Source organism: Pseudophryne corroboree, chromosome 9 (assembly GCF_028390025.1).
Source record: "Pseudophryne corroboree isolate aPseCor3 chromosome 9, aPseCor3.hap2, whole genome shotgun sequence".
Classification (NCBI taxonomy): Eukaryota; Metazoa; Chordata; class Amphibia; order Anura; family Myobatrachidae; genus Pseudophryne; species Pseudophryne corroboree.
In genome coordinates this window covers 131,446,574-131,471,788 of record NC_086452.1, presented here as the reverse complement: position 1 = coordinate 131,471,788, position 25,215 = coordinate 131,446,574, and the positions used below count along the sequence as shown (strand labels likewise).

At 41.0% G+C, this 25,215-nt stretch overlaps 1 protein-coding gene across 1 annotated transcript in view; it reads left to right on the top strand.

Annotated features, from left to right (window-relative positions):
* LOC134956793 (uncharacterized) overlaps window positions 1-9,361 on the top strand; it is a 36,964-nt gene extending 27,603 nt beyond the window's left edge. The window contains exons 12-15 of the mRNA XM_063938742.1: window positions 1,479-1,547; window positions 3,189-3,254; window positions 4,366-4,421; window positions 9,254-9,361. Coding sequence (XP_063794812.1) covers window positions 1,479-1,547; window positions 3,189-3,254; window positions 4,366-4,404 — 174 coding nt within the window. The 3' untranslated portion in view covers window positions 4,405-4,421; window positions 9,254-9,361. The remainder of the gene's footprint in view (window positions 1-1,478; window positions 1,548-3,188; window positions 3,255-4,365; window positions 4,422-9,253) is intronic.
* Window positions 9,362-25,215: the final 15,854 nt, after the last annotated feature.

Sequence of the window (25,215 nt, the reverse complement as noted above, 5' to 3'; positions counted from 1 at the left end):
AAAACTAGCTGCTCTTCAAGGCATCTCCTGAGAGCGGAGTCTAGGTAAACACATTGCAGTGCACTGGATGGGCCATCTACATGCTCCAATGCAGAAACAGGACATTCCATGTTCCATATCAAGTGCTCTTTGGAATCGATTTCCACCACCTGGATACTACATTTTATGTGGCCTTACAACTACAATTAATAACACTGATGGAAATATAAGGACAATTTAAGGCTAAATTGTTAATTTTGGATAGCATTAAGTGATGTAAGTTAAAATATAGAATTATACTTAACTATGCTTCTTCAATCCCCTGATTTGGTATATACAAATGCATGTATATAAAGTAGAGATGAGCAGGCTAGATTCTAAGAGATCAGAGACCACCCAAACTTACCCAATCTGAGTGGATCAAGGCCGGGACTCAAAATTCCCTGCCAGACTTGGTTCTGAAAACAATGCAAAAGGTCATCCTCTCTGTATCAGATCTCATGGTTTTTGTATTTGGGTGTCAATTTCAAAGGCCGATTAAAATCATTAATCTGATCAATGATTGGCTGAGAGTGCAATTGTCATGGCTCTCAGTCAATGGATCCCTTAATTCTCATCTACCCCGAGGCTGCTGTTTTGCTCCAGCCACACACAAGCAGGCAGGCAGGCACTGAGAGAGGACAACAAGAAAAGTAGTGCTCTATACAGAATATTAAATAGTTATAAACAAGTGCATATTATTTGGATGAAGATAATATTATGTTTAATATAAAAAAATAAGAATAACATAAACTAAAAAATACAATTACAACAAAAGTTAATATATCAATAATATGAGCAGATATCTCACCCATAAGGCTGTCCATATACAGATATAGCTGAAGCAATTGCTGACTGTGAATAGTTGCAGCCTGGCACACGATGCAGCATGCCACATTGCAGTTAGATGAGCATGGCCACATCTGTATATAGATAATTAGTTTAAAGTCATGGCATGTGCCTGTACCTGTGTCTACTTCCGGGGCCGAATATAGATATAGAATCCTCAGTTGAATGTGGTGTCATCTGATGGTGAGATCCAAGCAAGGATGTCCAATTCATATAATCCACAGCAAGCTATTGCTTCCTCTACCAAATCTGAAAGCTGGTTCAGACTCTTTAGGTAAGTTGCACAATCCAGTGGGTGGCTATAGGTAGGTACATCAATGCGTTTCACTGCTCAGTACTTGGTGGTTTTTCAATATCTTGAAAAAGCTGCCAGTTCATGCATTGAATGCTATCACAATATTCTGTTTTTTGCTAATGACCCTGATGTTCAATATATATCTTCTGAGACCATTTTTTAAGCAGGAATAAAGTATAGAAATATTAGTTTTAACGCATTAATGAAAAACCTAAGACATATGTGGAGCATATTTAACATTTCTGAGATTCTATATGTGCTGTGCCTGCAATATGATTTACTGCACTGTATAACTGAAACAATATAATTTGTTCAGGCTGGTCTGTCTGGTCAAGCTATAGGCTTACTTAATGGTGTTGTGGAAAAGAAGTTGGATCCTTTGTTGGTAAGTGCTGCGGAATACTGTATGTGTGCTATATAAATGTAAATAAAGTACATAATCTTTTGGTGATACAGTATAACTCTATAAAGTTTTAATTACATAATATTTGAAATGCAAACTGTTGTTATGGTCTTAACACTTAATTTTTGAGGCAACTTCTCAGAACTGTACTCAGTATTGTAAATTCTTTTAATACCACATTTTTAAAATACAGGATTCTCTAATTTTAGAGACTAATGTTATCAAAATTAAAAAATAAATCTTAGAAGTGGTCACTGACAACTGTACATCCAATTTTATTCAATTTCAACATTTGTGAATACTGGGTGTAGTACGGGTGACCGGCAGTCTCCTGACCACCAGTCACCTTACCGACGCCGGGATCCCGGCAGCATACCGACGCCGGGATCCCGGCGGGGAGGGGTGAGTGCAGCAAGCCACTTGCGGGCTCGCTGCGCTCGCCACGCTGCGGGCTCTGTGGCGACCTGCGGTCGCCACAGGTTCTATTCCCACTCTATGGGTGTCGTGGACTCCCACGAGTGGAAATAGTCCCTGTTGGTCGGCATGCCGACCATCGGGATAGTGAGCCGTCGGGCTCACGGAGGAGGTCATGTGACTGTCGGTCAGCCGACCGGCGGTCACATGACTACCAGCCGTGAATACTGTATGGTGTCAGTTATTTTTTGTATTATGTCTTATTAAATATGGAGTTCCTAAGATTGCAGCAGTCTAGTGCATTTATTATGGTTACATTTACAAATTTAAAATAATATTTGCAAGTTGGGCCAATTACAGTTACACTTACAAATCAGTTAGTGATGTACACCAGGCATAGGCAACCTGTTGTACTCCAGTTACACATACCAGCATGCCCTAACATCAAAATAGTAGCAGGGTATGCTGGGATGTGTAGTTCCACAGCAGCTGGAGTGCACAGGTTGCCTACCCCTGAGTTACACTATCATTGTGAATACCACATTAACAGTGGAAATGTTATCTCTGGATGTTAGTATTTAGTAACCAGGCAATTTAATAAACATATTATTTTATGTACTGTAGGAAGGGTTTTAGTTTTTCTATATGAAGCAATAGTCCTCTTTATTATATATTGTAATATAATTTATGCCATAGCTAATAATATCTCATAATGATTAAAAATTAACATTCATTTACATTGGGATTAATATGTTACAGATTGTGCCAGAGATTAGATAATTTCAAAACACCTCATGAACAGTATATTATAAAAATACTAAGATCTAAAACACTAAAACGCAGAAATTAAAAATAGATATCAGATGTGATTAGATATCTGTAACACTTTTGCCAAAATGATTTCACTTTCACACACCCATTACCAGAATATGTATAGACCCATAAACTACATAAAATGTATCTTTTATTAAGTGCTGCTGTAAATAGGTAACCACCACCCCTCCCCCAAACAAAAAGTTACCAAAAATCTAAATACTAAAACTAACCTTGGATTGTGCAAAAGGACAGAGATTTGTTTCCATAACACATATATTGGAGAAATTACAGATTACCATTTTGGAAGCATGGTGTGGATAATTTAGTTTATACAGTAAATTTATTTTGCACAATGTATTTTTCAGCAAAACTTATAGGATCATTTTATTTCAGAAAACTTTGATAGACACAGTGGGAACTCTTTTAGGAGGCATTTTAAACCCCATTCTTTGTAACAAGGTAAGAGTGAAATACTATATACAGTAAAATAGAAATGTATTTGTTAGTGATTTTAAACATGTAATATGAATAGCAGTGAACAATATACAGACAGAAATACCTGACTTTAGCAAAATAAAATGTGTTACAGGTTGAGTATCCCTTATCCAAAATGCTTGGGTCCATACGTATTTTAGATATTGGATTTTTCCATATTTTGGAATAATTGCATACCATAATGAGATATCATGGTGATGGGACCTAAATCTAAGCACAAACTGTATTTATGTTACATATACACCTTATACACACAGCCTGAAGGCAATTTTAGCCAATATTTTTTATAACTTTGTGCATTAAACAAAGTGTGTCTACATTCACACAATTCATTTATGTTTCATATACACCTTATACACACAGCCTGAAGGTCATTTAATACAATATTTTTAATAACTTTGTGTATTAAACAAAGTTTGTGTGCATTGAGTCATCAAAAAACAAAGGTTTCACTATCTCACTCTCGTTCAAAAACGTCCGTATTTCGGTATATTCCGTATTTCGGAATATTTGGATATGGAATACTCAACCTGTACTAATGTAAAGTGGTTTTGGAAATGTCCCAAATAGTAGTGAAAATGTTAATTAATAAAAATGATATCAGGGAAAAAAAGTGACATATATTCCCCATATGTAAGTCTAGATCTGTCCTAACACAATGTATTCTTTGTTGCCATCAGAGACCACTATTACCATATGTGTTGGCTGCACATGAATCTGATCATTTAGGAATAATCTGATAGCTGTAACTCCATAGCTGGCTTCTGGTTATACATGTTTTATCGTTTGCATGCATTAGTGCCCAATGGTTGCATACAATATGATTTTAGGGGACTATAGCAAATGTTGCATACCTCTCAGACATGGATTTGGTATAAATAAAGGCAATATTATACCCACTTTCTTATTGTTCTTAAATTTTAGTTACAGAAAAAAAATAATCCAAGAAAATATGGTTTAGACTCTCATGGATGTACACTCTCTATAAAGCCTGATGAAATGGAAAACCACTTTGTGATACCATTGTATATATTTTTTTTACGTTGCTTAGAATATTTTTATGTTTATTCCATAGAAGGATGGAGGTCTTCTAGGTCTTGGAATTTCACTTTGAAATCCAGTCGGTAAATAGTAAGTGAGTCACAGATATAATTATAATGGGATGGGTATATGAACATGTTCCTTTACTGCTGGAGTGCTGAGTTGATCAAGCGTTTGGTCATACCTATATGTCTACTTTATTTATTCACTGCAATTTACCCAAAACATGTCACCAGGTCAACGTTGCATTACATTGTTGTCTTGACATTAGTGGCCCCCAATCATAAAGGTTAGCTTACAGTTATGGGGGCAGTATATGTGGTCATGCATGTACCAGCTTAGAGATAGATTTACCAAAACATTGATTGTTATCATCATTCTGATATGGTGAATATGTATGATTATGTATTACATAGGATTCCCCATGCAAAACTATCACCAGTAAGAACAATGCTGTCACTGGCAGTAACTCTTTTTGTATTATTGTATAATTGAAGTCATATTGCCAAGTGATTTACCTTTAATTCACTGAACAGGGCTCAATTTATTACACTGACAAACCTGCAGTCCTGCACATGCACTTTACAAAAGCAAGCACACGTCTAACTGCATAGCTCTTACTATAGGCACCCTTACCCTTGTGTAATATACTTAGGAAGCAAACAATAAAAAATATACAATATCTTAAAATCAATTCTATAGAGTTCCTAATAAAGAATTAAAAAATTGCAAACAAACAAACAAATGTCTACCATTTTATTATGATATATTTCTGTTCCAGGTGCAGTTTGTGCATTTTACATATATCAAGACATTTGTGTTCATCCATATATTATGTCAGTATGGTGTGCAGCATCACTGTGATGTTTTTTTAACACATATGCAAAACCAAATCATTAGTCACAGATTAGAAGACAAAGCTACTCTCATCATTGTGGGGACACTCTTTTAGACAAATAATAATACTTAGATTTTAATAGTTTAATGATTAAAATTTCTAAAAATACTGTAGGTTAAATAAAAGGACATAAGTTTACATCAAAATAGACAAATGTGCTCTATAAAATGAATCTAATTGTAGTAATATCAATTGTAACAGGGCCAAAACTAGGATTTATGTCCCCTGGGGTAAGGCAGTAATTTGGCTCCCCCCATACTTAATTGTAGGTGTAAATTAAAAAGACCTCATAATGATGCATTTATTGAAAAACAGTATATAATAATAATCAAAGAAATGTATATTGTATAAATAATGTATAATATACATCATATTTTTTAATTAAATAGATAAGATGAAACGGAAAAAAAAATGAATTCATGTATGCAATGTGGGTTCAGATTTTCACCAATGCAATTAATTTCATTTATTTTAGCACATTTATAAGTGGTATTGTATAAACAAGCATTCATATTATACCCCCATATGCAGTCTCATGTGATATGTTTGCTCCAGAGAGCTTCCAGTGATTGCAGTGAGTAAACACACTTGTGCTTCTTTTTTAATATATGCCTTTAAAACTATCCGGGTGTTGGAGCACACGCCCCCTACCTGGCTGATGAAACGGTGTCCTACAAGAGGCCTCTGATGCTGCAGTCCGAGAAGGTGGACATCTTTGAGGAAGTCCGCCTCAATCTATTTCAAGCACTACCCACTAGGGATCCTTCACTGCCTGCAGAGCTCTTGCCAGTAGGGTGGGCTGCGCTGTGTCACTTGCTGCCCTGAGAGATGAGATCCTGGCTATTACTGGGGAGCATGTCCCTCATCAAAGTGGGCATGTCTAATGTTTTTTCCTCCACAAATGGTGCCATAATTCTTAAGGGAATGGCACTTGATGCAGCTGGAGGTGGCCTGGTGCAGAGGTACTGAGAGATATTTAGCAAAAGCCCCTTGAAGTCAGGATCACTATAGTCTGAGGTGAGCACTTGATGCTGGGGAGACAGGCCCAAACGCAAAGCTCAGACAACAGGCTTCATAACAACCATAGCCTCAGCACCCCCTTAAATCCTGCAGCTGGGGTACATGCCCCTCTAACACTACCCCCCACACACACACTCCCATGTTCTGCACTGGTAGTAGATAGATGATGAGTTCATCTGTAACTTTTTGCAGAAAAATTTGTGATAATTCACCTAATTTGTTATGGACAGCAGTCAGATTTAGTGTATTAGATCTCTGAGAGACTAGGACAGAATTTATGCAGTGTGTGTCATTTATAGACTGTGATGCTGTAGCATACTTGTCTACATTAAAAATCTCATCCCTAGGAGTAGCCTGGAGATGAGACACATCTAGCCACTGCGGGGGGCAAAGCCAGACTGCACATCCGTAGGCTGCTCCCACTAAATGCTGCAGTTTGTGGGTAGGGGGTGGATCTTTTATCCCCGTCCCATTCATTCAGCAGCAGGATTCTCCTGTCTATCTTCTTATCCTGCCCACTTCAATAGGAAGCAGGTGGGGAGCTGGAGATGCCGCTACTCCTCTGTAGGTGTCCTCTGTAGGGGACTGTTCAAATTTTTTTTTTGTCTCCTGCAACTTGTGGGAGAGTAGGCTAGTATGTCCTGCAGTATTGTATTTTTATGCAGGTAATGCATATGGTGCAAAACATAACTACAGTAAGTGACAAGGTCATGCCAAAAATGCAGATATATAAATTGCTTCACAGACATGTAATGACAATGAGGTGTCTGCATTCTCAAGACAAATCATTCATATAAGTCATCATGAACTATATATAATATAATTCTTAAACATTGTATTCAAATTGTTGTAATACATGTTACACATATGGCACAAGCTGGTAATTGCACGTTGGTTTGTTGTTCACCTGTAGTATAATATCACACAAATGATCACAAATGATCCAGACACAAATTGCCCCATAAAAGTGAACTGACAATGAGATATATGTAATCCAAGGATCAATCAAACACATGCAGTTATCCTCAGTGTAAATCCTATAGATATTAGTTATACAGAAAAAGTACATGGATATAGGTATTGCCTGGATACACTATGAATATATACTTAAAATAGAACTCTACTAGTTATCTACAGTATGCAGAGCTGTTTAGCATGGGTGTAGTACTGGTGACCGGCGGTCTCCTGACCGCCGGTCACCTTACCGACGCTGGGATCCCGGCAGCATACCGATGCCGGGATCCCGGTGGGGAGGGGCGAGTGCAGCAAGCCCCTTGCGGGCTCGCTGCGCTCGCCACGCTGCGCTCGCCACGCTGCGGGCTCTGTGGCGACCTGCGGTCGCCACGGGTTCTATTCCCACTCTATGGGTGTCGGGGACACCCACGAGTGGAAATAGTCCCTGTTGGTCGGCATGCCGACCATCGGGATAGTGAGCCGTCGGGCTCACGGAGGAGGTCATGTGACTGTCGGTCAGCTGACCGGCGGTCACATGAATACCACCCGTTTAGCATATGTGGCACTTGTGGTTATATATAACCATACTTACTGACATTTAATTTCTTCTCTCCTGGAGAAGCCCAGAGAGGAGATGCTGCAGGGAACTTCGGGAGCCTTCAGAAAAATTCTGTGATTCGCAAGTCCGTAGGGAGAGGGTGGGGCTAAAATGACATAATTTACGTCACTTTAGCCATGCCCCCTCCCTGTAGACCAATGTCATCTATCATTATAAGGCAGTCTTGTTTGTTTGTTTTTTTGTTTGTTAGTAAACCAAAAAAGTTACAATTCGGCAAAACCATGTTGCACTGCAAGTGGGGCAGATGAAACATGTGCAGAGAGATTTAGATTTGGGTGAGGTGTGTTCAAACTGAAATCTAAATTGCAGTGTAGAAATTAAGCAACCAGTATTTGATATGCACAGAAACAATATAACACACCCAAATCTAAATCTCTCTGCACATATTACATCTGCCTCACCTTCAGTGCAATATGGTTTTGCCCAATTGTTAACTTTTTTGCTTTGCTAACAAACCTAAGTAATCCCCTATATGTAGGGTGACCATAATATCCCTTTAATCTGGGACACATATGATTTACACAGCTTTTGTGGCTGGCTACACAGGTGAAATTCAGGCTAGAGTTTAGCTAGCCACAGAACCTGTGTAAATCATAGGTATCCCAGATTAAAGGGATATTATGGCCACCCTACTTTATGTGGTAACTTACTGATGCATTCAAGGTTCTGCAACAGGCATTCCCAACCTCTGTCCTCAAGGCACATTAACAGTCCAGGTATTAGTGATGGCCCTCATTCCGAGTTGTTCGCTCGCAAGGCGATTTTAGCAGTATTGCACACGCTAAGCCGCCGCCTACTGGGAGTGAATCTTAGCTTCTTAAAATTGCGAACGATGTATTCGCAATATTGCGATTACACACCTCGTAGCAGTTTCAGAGTAGCTTCAGACTTACTCGGCATCTGCGATCAGTTCAGTGCTTGTCGTTCCTGGTTTGACGTCACAAACACACCCAGCGTTCGCCCAGACACTTCTCCGTTTCTCCAGCCACTCCCGCGTTTTTTCCGGAAACGGTAGCGTTTTTATCCACACGCCCATAAAACGCCGTGTTTCCGCCCAGTAACACCCATTTCCTGTCAATCACACTACGATCGCCGGAGCGAAGAAAAAGCCGTGAGTAAAAATCCTATCTTCATAGCAAATTTACTTGGCGCAGTCGCAGTGCGGACATTGCGCATGCGCACTAAGCGGAAAATCGCTGCGATGCGATGAAATTTACCGAGCGAACAACTCGGAATGAGGGCCCATATCCATGCTTGAGCACAGAAGACTCAAATAGTAAGTAACTCAGTTATTTTAATTTCACTAAATGTGCTGAAGCCTGGATATCACTAAAATCTGCATTGTTGGTGTCCCTATAGGACCGAGGTTGGGAATGCCTATTCTACAGTATGTTCTTAAATGTATTTATATTGTTACATATTATTTTGCAGAGTCACAGGATTCCAATTTAAGCAAATCTGCTTCCAAAGGAGAAAACTGTTTCTGAATATTTGCAAACCAATATTTATGATTTTCTGGGAATATCATTCTCATTGGATCGCCCATGTTTTGGAGAAGTCTTGATTGTTTCTTTATTCCCTGAATGATTTTTTTAATCAATAAAATTTCAGTCAAATTAGTAAAATGTGTATTGTCATTAATTAAGTCAAAGATCCAAAGGAGTGAGTAAGAAAACCTTACAGTATGTTGAGAAAACTCAATTAGGTCTAGTGAGCGGCAGTAAGTAAAGTTAACTTAAATATATTTGTTATTGGCCAGTTGCCATATAAAGGTCTGCTAATGTAATTGGTGCAAACAAAATTTTTCTTGGTTTTATTTTAACAAGAAATGATGTAGCACTGTATGCAAAGTATCCCTGAGTTACACTACTTGAGAAAAAATACAATCAATTGTCTCATAATAGTCACTGTCATCACCTAATTACTGCAAAGTGTTTACTTTTTGACAAGCAGTGGCGGCTGGGCCAGGTGGCAGGGTGACATGTACCTGGGGCTACAGCCACATTTAACACTTTTAGTCCTGCATTAAACTGACCCATTAGTCCGGGGTTGGGGAACTTTTGGCCTTCCAGCTGTTGTTGAACTACACACACCAGCAAGCCCTGCTACAATTTTGCTATTTGGCCATGCTAAAACTGTTGGAGGGCATACTGGGATGTGTAGTTCAATATCAGCTGGAGGGCCAAAGGCTAGTCAGTGCCTGTTGCATAGGCCACTAAGGGGTCTATTTACTAAGCCTTGGATGGAGATTAATCCGACGGAGATAAAGTCCCAGCCAATCGGCTCCTAACTGCCATGTCGCAGGCTGGGTTTGAGAAATGACAGTTAGGAGCCTATTGGCTGGGGCTTTATCTCCGTAGGTTTTATCTCCATCCAAAGCTTAGTAAATAAGAGAGAGTGAAGCAGATACCAAACAGATCCTGCAGCTGGTAACTTTATGCCAATCAGCAGCACTGCCAAACAGATCAAAGCAGAATCAGAAGTAGTGCAGTGCTGCTGTACTCAGCACAGCTTGCTTGCATAAGTGTGGCTCCACCCCTCAGCATGTGCAGGTTAGCAGGCTTTGCTTGATCTGGCCCCTTCTGCTCCATCACTTTGTGGACTGCAGTGCCAGACCCATGTATATGGATATGCTGGGAAGTAGAGCACCAAGTAGAAGACAACACTCATCTAAGCAGCTGACACCCAGAGGCAGAAGGGAGTACTGCAGGACCATTGCTCTATGCTGGCTCTGAGCAGCTTATAGCAGCAAACATCTGAGAACACAGGCATACTACAGGCAGCCTGGTGAGTGTATGAAGGAGGGGGAGGATGGAGGATGGAGGATGAAGGGGGGGAGATGAATAGGCATACCACACTAACACATTTCTTTAAAGTAAAGGTTTGTGGGACACTTCTACTGTGGTTGAATAGAGCATGGTGGTCCTGGGGATGGGAATGAGGTGACTAGGGTTGGCATGATGTGCCAGCCCTCCTGTATTGACAAGAAAGGTAGTAATGAAAGTCATGTGCAAGAAATCACCTGCAAAGAATGTCCCAATATGTTGCAATAAGAAATGGTATTTAATTGGCCAAGATTGCTGTTATTGTTAAATATGCCCCATAGGGGTCTATTCAATTGGTGCCGGTTTTTCCAACAGTTGGAAAAACCGGCACTTTTCAACAGAAATAGGTCAAATTTGCAATCGACCTATTCAATGACAGTGATGTTTTACTGACTGTCAGAAAAACCGGCACTTGTCGAAAAACATGTGGATCGGCTGTGCCCTCCCAGCAAGTGTTACCCCTAGGCATGTGCCTCACATGCGTACTGTGTAATACACTGTAGTACTCAAAATGACAAACCAGTCCAACGCTGAGGATTATACAGGTTTTTAATAGGTTTATGGCATTTCTTCCAAAATCGCAAAATAACTACAGTACATTTAAAAGGCTCATTCATATAATATAGTATGGAATAGTCACATATAGAAAATATTAGTTATTGCCATAATACACTGTTCTCCTGTCATACACCATGTATGCTTTTTTTCAATATCTAGGAGTGCAACTAGAATTTTGTGGGACCCATAGCAAAATCTTGAGAGCCCCCCTCCTGCCATTGTCACTAAAGTGCCCCTTAGGGAAACAGGAGAGAGAGCATGAGGGGAGTGATAGACAAGAAGGGTGTCAGGGGAAGAGAGATAGAAGAGCAAGCAGAGAGTGTGTGTGAGAGAGGAGAGGACAGGGAGAGAGAGAAAGAGAGAGAGAGAGAGAGAGAGTGAGAGAGGGGGGTTCATGGAGAAAGAGGGAATGAGAGAAAGAGACAGAGACGCAAGAGAGAGTATGCCAAAAAGAGAAAAGCGTTGAGAGGGAATAAAGAGAGATGGCGTCAGAAAGGCAGGGGAGGAGCCAGAGAGGGAAGGAATCAAGAAGGACTGAGAGAGATAAAATATCAGGGAGTGAGAGTGAGAGTGAAAGATTGTGGAGTTAGAGAGAGGGATTGTCAAGGAGAGAGAGAGAGAGTTTCAGGGAGACAGCAAAAGAGTGTCAGAGAGAGAGAGAGAGAGAGTCAGGGAGAGAGAGGCAGTGCAAGGGGGGGGAAAGGGAGGGAGGGAGAGAGAGCCACAGTGTCAGAGAGAGAGATTTTGTAGGGAGAGAGAGACAGTGTCAGGGAGAGAGAGATACAGGGTCAGGAAGAGAGAGATAAAGAGATACAGTGTCAGGGAGAAAGAGAGTGTGTGTCAGGGAAAGAGTGTGTCAGAGAGAGAAGACATAGTCAGTGAGAGAGAGGGAGAGAGATAGTGACAGAATCATGGAGAGAGAGAGTCTGACAGAGAGGGAGAGAGAGAGTGTCAGGGAGAGAGATTGTGTCAGGGGGAGAAAGATAGTGGGAGTCATTCCGAGTTGATCGCTAGCTGCCGTTGTTCGCAGCGCAGCGATCAGGCTAAAAATTGGCATTTCTGTGCATGCGTATGTACTGCAATGCGCACGCGCGACGTACGGGTACAAAGTACTTTGTGGTTTTGCACAGGTTCTAGCGAAGCTTTCAGTCGCATGGCACAATGCAAGAAGATTGACAGCAAGGGGGTGTTTCTGGGTGTCAACTGACCGTTTTCAGGGAGTGTTTGGAAAAACGCTGGCATGCCAGGGAAAACGCAGGCATGGCTGGGCGAACGCTGGGCGGGTGTGTGACATCAAAAGCCAACCCACCAACGCTAGAATCAATGCACACGACGAGTAAGTCCAGGGCTGGTCTTGTTCTGCACAAAATGTTTTTGCAGGCGCTCTGCTGCACAGGCGTTTGCACTTCTGCAAAGCGAAAATACACTCTCCGGTGGGCGGCGGCAATGCGTTTGCACGGCTGCTAAAAACTGCTAGCGAGCGATCAACTCGGAATGACCCCCAGTGTCAGGGAAAGAGAGAGTGTCAGGGAAAGAGAGACAGTGTAAGGGAGAGCGAAAAGAGACAGTGTCAGGAAGAGAGAGAGAGTGTGTCAGGGAGAGAGAGACAGTGTCAGGGAGAGAGGGGGAGAGAGAGAGACACAATGTCAGTGACAGTATTTTATATATACATAAAGAACATACTAGTATTCTATTGGCTGGTTCCTGACATTCATGTTAGCAGTATTGCCCATTGTGCATGGAGGTGATCTTCACTCTAAACTTATGTTGTAGTGAGATCTTAATTATCATAAGGACGATGGCTAATGATGTTAAAAGGGGTCTTTGTAGCTACAGATCCATAGCAGTTGGCATGGATACATTGGGATAGTGATTTATTTGTCAAGAACCAAGGGTGACATAAATTTGTGGAGGTAGTAGTCAAATATATAAGTATCTAGAATTGTTTTTTTTATTATTGTTTAGTTAGTATTTACTCTCAATAATTAAATCTCAGTACTCCTGCACATATTTATAATTGAAAATGTTTCTTTACAAAACACTTTTTTTCTCAGTACTCTCACTGGTAAAATGTTCATTGTACCCACCATAGGCAAACTCTGGAGGGGGGGGGGGGGGTCTGTTTGCCCAGAAACCCCTCTTCTCTTGACAAGTGACTCAAATTATATGAACAACAGTAATGGTATATAATATGATTCCTAGAGCTGCTGCCACATCATGCAGTTTAAGGGACAGTGTAATACTGCTGCACATGCCCAGTAGTAGTAGCTTCTTCTAGCAAGTGTGCGGTATACTGTATGTGGATTTGAGTCCTCAGTCTGTGCACTGGACGAGAGACTAGCTACCAAATAGATGAGACAGGAGTCTTACCATGACATGGGAGAATGTGTACTTAGAAAGTGCAGTACTGGTTCTATTTTCTTTGTTAATTTATGTATTATGGTAGGTGTAAACCTTTTCCTGACGACTTATTTATATTATTTAAAAATGTTTGATACAGCCTATACTATAGACTATCTATAGTATTAAATATTAATACTGCATTCCATACAGTATCCAGTGTATAAAAATACCAATGTTTACATTAATGTCCAGGGTTGTTACTAGACTTTCCTACCTCTACCACAGACTCCTGCACTTGCTCGAATGTTCCACAGAGTGGGAAATTGTGGATTGCATTTGGAAACCCCCTCTAGAAATCCTGCATTTGACACTGCATATGGGCCCTCATTCCGAGTTGTTCGCTCGGTAAAAATCTTCGCATCGCAGCGATTTTCCGCTTAATGCGCATGCGCAATGTTCGCACTGCGACTGCGCCAAGTAAATTTGCTATGCAGTTAGGAATTTTACTCACGGCTTTTTCATTGTTCTGGTGATCGTAATGTGATTGACAGGAAATGGGTGTTACTGGGCGGAAACAGGCCGTTTTATGGGCGTGTGGGAAAAAACGCTACCGTTTCCGGAAAAAACGCAGGAGTGGCTGGAGAAACGGAGGATTGTCTGGGCGAACGCTGGGTGTGTTTGTGACGTCAAAACAGGAACGACAAGCACCGAACTGATCGCAGATGCCGAGTAAGTCTGAAGCTACTCAGAAACTGCTACGAGGTGTGTAATCGCAATATTGCGAATACATCGTTCGCAATTTTAAGATGCTAAGATTCACTCCCAGTAGGCGGCGGCTTAGCATGAGCAAATCTGCTAAAATCCGCTTGCGAGCGAACAACTCAGAATGAGGGCCATGGTTAGGCCACACTATCAAATGCCCAATCCCATTTCAGCTTGGAAACGTTACAGTATTAGGTACTTTTTAGTTCTGGGACTGTAGGCCAATTGGGGAATACCAAGTTCTGTTGGTTTGACAACTGCCAGAACCAGATACAGCTTATCTAATCTTATATGTTGCTGTGATTATCAAAGGCCTTCTCATTGGCCATCCAATTTCTGTATGAATAGACGACCCATAGTAAAAGCCATTAATAGGCAACATATATGCTACTTTTGTACTTTGTTTCCATCTGAGATATACTACCAATATTTTTTGACAACACATTCTGATGTGTTATACTGTACTGTTGACATAATGCATGTTTTTTTTGAGACTTTCAGTCCAGAAGTGAATATTTCACGCACAAGGACAGCTTTAAACCAATCACTTACTGTGATAACTTATGACCACTACAGGAGTGAGCCCCAGCACTGTGTATCGTGCCACCTTCATTGTTCATTTATATATATACATATATATATATATATATATATATATATATAAAACAGGAGTCTTGCTAGAATGTGCTCTGCTACAAAAATTCCACCAACGACCGACTCCAGGCTTGTGCAAAAACAACATATACCTTTTATTCAGGTAGCTCAAAAACAAAGATATAAATAAAACAAAGATCACTGTCTTTACTATAAACTACCAGGGAGTTTAGGCTCTGCCTCACTCCCTCTTACTTAATAAGGAACCCTTCAGGTCCCAGCATCTTGACACTAGTGGCCCAGCACTCTGGATCCCACTGTCCTTAGCAGGCCTATCACCTGGACACTATCTGCCTTCAGGAGCCCTGCCTCATGGGAGAGACTCTGCTTTAAACCCAGCACCCAGGTGCTGGCTGATGAAGCAGCTTCTTGAGCTAAGAAGCCTATAAGACCTGGTCTGGGCCAAATGGATGGGAACCTGGTCCATCCACACTTCCCACCTACCCCCAAAACCCTGTGTGTAGCTTCAAGGTGGCAAAGTACCTCTCCTGCCACATACCCTTTCCCTCAGCTTTTATTTTTATTTTGGGCTTACAAATCTTTGGGACATAACTTGGGCCCATACACCTGGGTCCCAAGTTCCTCTCCCAAGTACACGTCTGAGGCCCTTTTAGCTGGCCTTGGAATCTATTTCCATTAAAGGTTGGTGGAACCGACTCCACTGTGCCACCTTCCCTTTCTCTCCACTTTAGCATAGTGGCCAAAATGGTTGTTTTAATGGACAACTTCCTGTTGCCCACTAAACTTCCTCTTCTCTTCACCTTTCCACCTGTAGGGATGTGTCCCTTATCGGGCTTGGATTTACTGGCTACTGAAGATGTCGCTTCATTCTTTTCTGGGTGTTTGTGACTCCTGTCATTAACCAACTCTGGACTGGGGAAGGTTTTTAAGTTCACTCTGGTCCTAGTAGTCACCCCGGCCCTCACTGGTCATGGCCTACATGGACAATTCCACCTTTTATGGCCAAGCTCTTGGCACCGGTAACTCATAGTCTCTGCCCTGACTTTATTTTATCTGAGGTCATGATCCAATTTTGCCCACAGCCTTTCCCTCAGAGTGATGCATTGGTCCCGAGTTTCAGAGAGTCCTTTCATTTGTTGAACTTTTAGTGCTTCCTTCAATCTTTCCAGCTTTGATAACATTTCCTTCATTAACGTGACTGCTTCGGCCTCCGATTTCCCATCTTTGACTCTAGTCACAGACTCCTGCTGTTCTATGACCGGCACATAACCCATTTTGATTCTCTTGTCCAGGTCTCTTATTCGACTCCGTAGTTCAGGAATCTCCTTCACTACTTCTTTTAGCTGGCTATTACTTAGGGCCAGCTTTTGGAACTCTCCCCTCAAATTTTCCAGCTCTCGTGTCTCATATAGAGAACTCTCCCTGGATAGAGCAGCCTCAGAAATGGGACTCTGCACTGATTCCTCTGAGACAGGTTCTTGCTCCTTACTTAGTGTGTTCTTTATGAACTGTCCCAGTTCAGCAATTGGATCTTGAGCCTCCCGTGGTTGATCATGCCGGGGCGCAACAGCCCCAAGATCGAAATCTTGTACCTTATCCTCCTCATATATGAGGGGCACTCCTTCAGAAGCAGGTTCCTGGACGACTTCGGAAGTGGACTCCTGTATTGCAACTAGCTTAGCCATGACTAGCTCACATAGGCGAGACACCTTCAAAAGTAAGGTCTTTGTCTGTGATTCAACAAAGAAAGTCTCACATGTTCACTGGATGTCCAGAACCGGGGGCTTCTGATCCTGTGATGTCCCATCAGGGATTAACTTCTGAACGTACATTGCATCAACAGGAGAAGGATCCTGGGTTTCCAACACCTCAACAGAAGCAATCTCCAGCTCAGATAAGTCTTCCTGTTCTAGGATGGGCTCTTGAGTAGTCATCAAATTGCCATCTGTCCAGGTAGATTCCTGGGGTTCATCATTCTGCCGCAGATCCAGCAGATTAGAGGATTCTTGTTTTGGAGGTGGATGATCACTTGACATCAAGTCAACCTCTCCCAGCTTCATTACAGCTTCCTCCTCACTCCCTGTCAACTGAGGAGCAGCCGGGAATTCCACATTCTCATCTCGTGTCTCCATAAACACATCTTCTGTGAGCCACTGTGGCTGCCATGCTCCATCTTGAACAGGTTCTACTGAACTCAGGGTTTTGTTCCACTCTACCCAAGATACTACAATGTTCTTTTTCCAGAGAATGAGGTGGTCCTGCTTCGGAGGAACTTCTCACTGCTGTCCTAGGGGTTAACATTAAAACACTGCCATCTGATGTGGCTCTCTCTTGCGGCTTGAAAAATTCCTGTGGGTTTTCTGTGCGCTGCGCAATAATGGCTGCAGCTTCCTCCATGCTCTGGAATGGCAATTCCAACTTAATGGACATTAGTGCCTGTAAATGCTCTACCTCTGAGGAAGGGCCCTCATTTCCACTTTCCAGGCAGATGGCCTTACTAGAGGCATAGCAGAGAGCCTTCTGGGCCTTAGGCACTGGCAGCTCTGGCTCCACTTTCCTGTTCCTTCTGGCTGGAAAAGGGAATCCAGTATAGCCGGGTACCACTACAGTATGATACCATTCCTCCGCAGCCTGCACCACCATCGGCGTCAATTGCCCCGAAGATGGCATCTCCATTTCGGCTGATAATATCTCTGACTCAACATTCGGCACAACGTCTTCAGCAATTGTTGTAACTATACCTGTCCCTGAACTGAAACTAGGCATAGCCAACGGTTTTAGCTTAGAAACCTCCTCCTGAAGCTCCACCAAGTCTTGCGACCGAGCCTTATTGGCCAGCACCAGACTCCCATATCATGTCTGGTCATAGGAGATTTCCTCTAATAGTCATTGGCTATGTACTACAAAGTTTTTAGATCTGGGTTTAGCCTTTGCAAAGGTTTTCTGCAACTCTGACACCTAGCCTGAGAGCTTGGCAATCTCTTCTCTACTCCTTCCCAAACTGGTCAGAGAGTCAGACAGAAAAGATTCCTTCTCCTCCAGCTTTTGCATTAAGGTGTTCACCTGCTCTTGAAGAAAATCACATTTTTCCTTAAGCTTTTCTAGCTCCTGGTTCTTTAATTGGACATTGCTTTCAAGATCACTTATCATGGGACACCAAAAAAAAAGTTTCCATGGTAAAATCTTCCCCAAGATCTGGATTACTCCTCAATAAGCTCTCCACTTCACTCTCCAACTGTGGGGCTTTACTATGGTCACATAAGTTCCTGACCTGAGGTGTTAGAGCTATCACCCCTTTTGTTTTTTTTAGCATGAATTCTGTTTTTGTTACCCATTTGAGACACTTCAGAATAGGCTGTATATCTGAAAATCTTTATTCACCCTGTTACCTTTGAAAACTGTAAGTGAAATGGAAAATAAAAATTTCCCCCCTTTTTTTTTAGCACAGATTAAGTTTTTAGCAAAGCACTGAAAGGTAGCACGTACATAGTGGTCACAAATACCTTACACTGGTAGTGCAATGTCAAAGTCAGAAAAATATCACGCTACACACTGCCATATATGCACCTCATGCGAGTGCCTGCTGCGTGTGCATGAGCCCTCCCGTGCGTGCGCATAGTCTCAGTTGCGTGCACCCGCATGCGCATTTACGGTAGGGTTTATGTTCGTCTAGCGGGCGACTCAATCGTAACATATTTTAATCATATAATGTATTTTGTAGATTATGGTCCCTTTGATAGAATCTGAAAGTTTAGTTAATATAGCATGTTCGGGGACAGAGAGATTCCTCTTTGTTTGATATGAAGGGTCAGACAGGGGTTACACAGTGGTGTTTAGTATCCATCGGAAGAGAATATAATTAGCAATATTCCGGTGTTGGTTTGAAGCGGATTACTCGCTCGTGCGTATAGTTATGGACATAAGAAGTTTATGGACATTTACTATATTTGCACTTTATTACCCATGCGGCGGGAAACCCAGTTTCCCTCCCACCTGAGCAGTTTGAAATAGTCACAGCCCACCTGTATGAACCAACCTATGACCTTTTGTTATAATGCGAAGACGAATTCCTGTGTCCAATGAACAATAAGAATGTAGGGACCATTGTACTGTACTGTGTGTAAGTGTATATAAAGACAAGCCGATCTGGGCCAGCTCTCTACTCTCTTCAACGGTTCTCATTGCTGATAATCGGGAGCTGGATATCCAGAAAGGTGCATGCGATTGTTTCCCCTGGTGCGTAAGTTCTCTGCAACCATATTGTCTCTTATTTTAATGTTATAAGCCATTCTCTCTCTCCTTCCCCATTAAATGTAATTGTATCTGTATTGTACTTTATGTGTAGTTATCCGGTTAGGTATTTTATGTTATCTTGGTAGTGTATAACTTGTATTGTATTATTCTTTTGCAATTGAACGTTCATTCATATTCCTTAAAAGGCATTAGACCCTTAGACCGGTATTTGACTGTTTATTATATTGCTAAGGGGTTCTCTGAGCGTCACATACGCTCATACAGCTTTTAAACTAACAAGGTTACACTGTGTTGCATTTACACCTTATCACTGCACAAGGGTTTACAGTATAAGTACATTGTTTATGGTATAGTTATAAAGGTTTAACACTGTGAGCGTCAGCGCCGCTTGTGATCTCCTCGTGGTCTCGAGCGTCCGCTGCACTGATAGCGTAGCATTACGGTAGTCGCCCACCTATAGTGTGCCCGATGCCAACAGCGTATTCTCGCGAGCGTTTGTGTCGCTCGAGCGGCTCGCTCCCGACACAGCGTCCGCTACGCTAAGGGCGTACTCATACGGTATTCCATACGCCAATTGCGTACTGTGTTCTTTAGCCTTTTAGAGTGTTTTATTCAAGGTATAGAATAGGCATTGTCAGCAAATAAACAACTTCTCCCTTCAGGCTCTTAAAACTAGAACACAGGGACACATAGGGGTATATTTACTAAGCTCCTGATTTTGACCGAAATTGTGTTTTTTCTTCAGTGTCATCTCGGGAATTTACTAAACTCAAATCTCGGCAGTAATGAGGGCATTCGTATTTTTTTTGAAGTCAAAGAAAAAAATATATGAATGAATACACCATCGTTCAAATACGGCTGTTATTTGATACAACTTGGTAATTTACTAAAAATTCTATTTCACAAACACTGCCGGCAATAGCCAAACACTGCCGTGAAAAAATACAAATCACAAAAAAAAGCAGTTTTAAAATACCTGCTTTTTTTTACCGTGTTCTGATAGGCATGCACGGATCCCTGAGATCCGTGCATGTTTATCAGTGGGAATGGGTGTGAAAGGGTTAAATTTAAGAAAAAAAATGCGTGGGGTCTCCCCTCCTAAGCAAAACCAGCCTCGGGCTCTTTGAGCTGGTCCTGGTTGAAAAAATATGGGGAAAAAAATGACAGGGGTTCCCCCATATTTGATCAACCAGCACCGGGCTCTGCGCCTGGTCCTGGTGCAAAAAATACAGAGGACAAAAAGCGTAGGGGTCCCCCGTATTTTTTGTACCAGCACCGGGCTCCACTGGTCAGAGAGACAATGCCACAGCCGGGTGACACTTTTATATAGGTCCCTGCGGCCCTGGCTTTAAATCACTAACTAGTCACCCCTGGCCGGGGTACCCTGGAGGAGTGGGGACCCCTTAAATCAAGGGGTACCCCCCCTCCAGCCACCCAAGGGCGGCGGATGGGGGGCTGATAGCCATGTGAAAAAATAAGAATACTGTTTTTTGTAGCTGTACTAAAAGTCCCAGCAAGCCTCCCCCGCAAGCTGGTACTTGGAGAACCAGAAGTACCAGCATGCGGTGGACAAACGGGCCCGCTGGTACCTGTAGTACTACTACAAAAAAATACCCCCAAAAAAACAGGACACACACACCGTGACAGTAAAACTTTATTACATACATGCACACCTACATACACACATACTTACCTATGTTCAATGGTGAAAAACACAAAGAAGCGCTGTCATTGAAAGTATTATACAGTTTATTAAAAAAATATATATATATATATATAATAATCACAAGTTGGTGAATAAAACTTGCTATCCTGTAATTTGATAACACAGCATATATAATATAGCAAGCATCAATAATTATCAGTAGCAGCAAATGATGGACATATTAACAAATTCCCCTAAAACGATATAACCACCTGTGCTTCAGATGGTAATATAGCACTTGTAATTATAAAAGGCTCCTTGCTGGGAGCTCCACATGTGGGTTAATTAGACGTATAGGCTCATAAGATGATTTTATGGATTTAAAAGTCCATCCGTGGTGTGAATATAAACAGTTCACATTTGTTTTGTCCACTTTATAATATCTGCTCCCAATACTTATTCCGTATTTTGGAAAAGGCTTTTAGCAGGCGGTTTTAATTAGCACAATTCCGTGCACAGCACAATGACATTTAAGCATGGAACGCTATTTTGACAGTCTCGTATTGTGCTTACCCCAACCTCTGCTGATTGCAATTATTCGGTAATTCCTTTGAAATGGTGGGCGCCGGCTGCCCACACCGCTTACTGCGGCACCGAAGGGGTGAAAATAAAGCAGAATGTATTGGTGAACTGAACGCTCAGGACCGCTCACTTGCAGTGATATAGCGGGAGCCGTCAGAGACGTGCCTGTAGCTGGAGCCGTTCGAAGACGCGCTTGTAGTCTCTGGTGATTAAAAGAAGCAGGATACCAGACGGGATACTAGGAGGAATGCTTGACGCGTTTCTCAGCCTCAATCCTGGGGCTGTTTCATCAGAAGTACCGCCTCCAGATCCTTGGGCATTTTTATACTCATAGCCTCACTAATCATTGATACAGCTGTCTATAAACAATTAAGCAATTAAAAACTGATATAATGAGTGTTCGCAAGCTTCTATTCATATAGCAAGACAATCTAGAAAAATATAAATAATAAAAGGTTTTTATACCTCGCCATTTAAATCATTATACAATATTTAGAATAAATAAAACTAGACAGTGAGGCAGGAGAATTATAACAAAACAATTCTTAAAATTTAATTAACATATAAATACACAAATATACCTATAGATGTCTCATAGCCAAATAATTACCATATATTTGTTCTATTAGAATGGTAGTGTCAATAGTCATTATAATAATAAAGAATATATATATGTATATTCCTGATAATATAAATTCTAAAACTTAGACACACTTTCAAAGGCCAATATGCTCCTCTAACAATTCTTTAAGGATTTTTTAAAACTTCAGGAAAAACAGCAAAGTAGAAAAACATTATTGCATTGATTTTTCAAGAACCCTTAGATATAAATATCCAATTAAATCATATCACGCCTATATGTAAACATATGTATATAGTATCATAAATTTTTTATTTTATATTTTTTATTTATTTTTTCTTGAAAAAACATATAAAGACTACACCCAATTAGAACTACTGATTAAATTACTGCGGAGCTACCTAACCCAGTATAATGTTGGGGGGTCTAGGTGATATTTGGGTCTTCGCCAGTCCTTTTCAGAACTTCCTCAATGTTCTAAACTTACTAAATATTATAACCTGAAAATAAAAGGAGAGATGGAACCGAAACTATGTTTGGAAGTCTACTATGGGGGAGAGATAAGGAATTTTTTCTGGAAATGGTGGAAAAGGAAGGAGAAGAGCAGTGCACCAGGGATGCCTACCTATAGCCTCTATTTACACAATTAAATATTGTTGAGCTCGATAGTATCGTTCAGGCCCACAGGAACCATAGTTCCAAGTTTATAGATCCAAAAGGCCTCCTTGCGGCACAACTTATTATATCTATCTCCCCCTCTGGTCGATGGGGGGATCTGTTCAATAGCTTGTACTTTAATGTCCTTGAGAATCCCCTTAGGACACAATTCAAAATGACAAGGTAAACTATGTGTTCTATTATCTTTAATAAGAAGCCTCCTATGTTCCAGAAACCGAACATTAAGTGTTCTCGTGGTACGGCCCACATATTGAACCCCACACCCACATGAGATGACATAAATAACATAACATGATTGACAGTTGAGAAAAGATTCTAACTTATATGATTCATTATTGCTAAATGATGTGACGGTATTACATCGATGTGCTGCATGATCACATGTATGGCACCTGGGCTTGCCACACCTGAAAAACCCTTTTGGTTTCGGGTTTGACCCCAACCAATTCCCCGTAATCGCCTCTTTAGTGGAATCTGGTCTCAGCATACTTGGTGCTAATTTAAGTTTTAGGCTATCTGCTTTCCTAAAAACAATTTTCCGAGATTCTTGTATATCATTCTTCAAATATTTATCAAACTTCAAAAGACTATAATTTCTATTAATGATACATTTAATCTCCATAGCTGATGAATTGTATTTTGTCACAAAGGTCAGGGGATGTTTAGCATTAGTTTTCCTATGTGTTGTAGAATTGGAGGACTTATCTTTCTTAGACACAAGAAGCCCTTTTCTATCCATTAAACTGACTTCTGTAAATGTTTTTTCTAGCAGTTCTTTTGGGTACCCTTGTTTCAAAAAGGATGTAAACATAGCCTCTGCTTGAACAGCATAATCCGCATTATTGGAACAATTCCTGCGAACTCGCATAAATTGGCCCTTGGGTATGTTAGCCTTCCAGCTCCTGTGAGGGCAACTATCAAAATGAAGATACTTATTACAATCCACATCCTTAATAAAAGTGACAGTATGAAGCTGATTATCAATCACCTTCACCGTGATGTCCAAAAAATTAAGAGTGATATCGCTCACATTGTGTGTGAATTTTAAATTAAATTCATTATTATTAAGATTCTGAACCAAATCCGTGACTGTGGTAAAATCCCCATCCCAAATAATAAATAAATCATCTATATAGCGCCCAAAGAAGACCAAGTTCGCCCCGTGTCCGCCACCCCAAATGTGGCGCTCCTCAAAACGCCCCATGTAGAGGTTGGCAAAGCTCGGGGCGAACTTGGTCCCCATGGCTGTCCCCAGTGACTGCTGGAAAAATTGTGATTCAAACAAAAAATAATTATGTGATAATATGAATTGTATAGATGATAATAAAAAATTACATAATGACTCAGAAACATTCGGATCTTTTTGTAAATAATGTTGCACAGCCAATATCCCCTTCTCATGTGGGATATTGGTGTAAAGTGCTTCCACATCGCATGTTATAATTTTATAAGTATCTTTCCAGACAATTTGATTTATTTTATTCAAAAAGTCGGAAGAATCTCTTAGATAGGATTGAAGAGACGTTACGTAACCTTGGAGATGTGCATCAACAAAAGAAGATAAATTAGTGGTTAGGGAACCTACACCAGAAATTATAGGTCGACCGGGTGGGGTTGTGATGTGTTTGTGAATCTTGGGTAAATGATAATATATGGGGATAACCGGGTGCAGAGAAAATAAAAAGTGCCATGTATCTTTTGATATAGTGCCATCAACAAGAGCTGTATCTAAAAGGGTTTTTAACTCTTTCTGGTAACCCAAGGTAGGGTCAGATGATAGTTTCTTATAAAAGGATATATTATTCAGCTGTCTATTAGCTTCAAAAAGATAATCCTTTCTACTTTGTATCACTAGACCTCCGCCTTTATCGGCTTGTCTAAACACCAAATCAGTATCTGCTGTTAGTTTTTTAAGGGCTAATCTCTCCTTCCTGGTAAGATTATCCCCACGAAATTTGCTCTTAGTTCCTCTGGACTCTGCTTTCTGGCATAATTTCCTAAAGTCCTCCATGGTGGAAGAGTAAAAGCTTTCCACGAATGGTCCCTGATATTGGAGAGGATAGAACTCTGATGGTTTTTTAAAAGATATTCCTTTATTATTAACATCATATATCTTTATTGATGTTGGAGGTACTTCAGAACCTTCCACATTTTCAGAGAGCAAAGATTCTAACATTTCCAAAGGGATTTGATCATTGGAATCTAGTACAATGGGGTTCCCTGTGAGTTCTTTTTTATTTAATTCCTTAATGGCAAAATACCTCTTACGGCTCAAGGACCTCACAAACCTATTGAGGTCAACAAACAAACCAAACAAATCCGGTTTAGCGGATGGGGCAAATTTAAGGCCCTTTTTGAGCAATGTCATCTCATCCACAGATATAGGTTTATCAGAAAGATTGAATACCCCAGTGGGGCTCATCTCCTCCTGGCGTTCTTGTTTGGAATTCTTGTTGAACCTCCCTCCTCTACATCCTCTCTTTCTTCTTCTACCTCCTCCCTTCCCCTTTTTCCATTCCAATTTAGTTCGTAGTCCTCCCTTCCTCGCAAT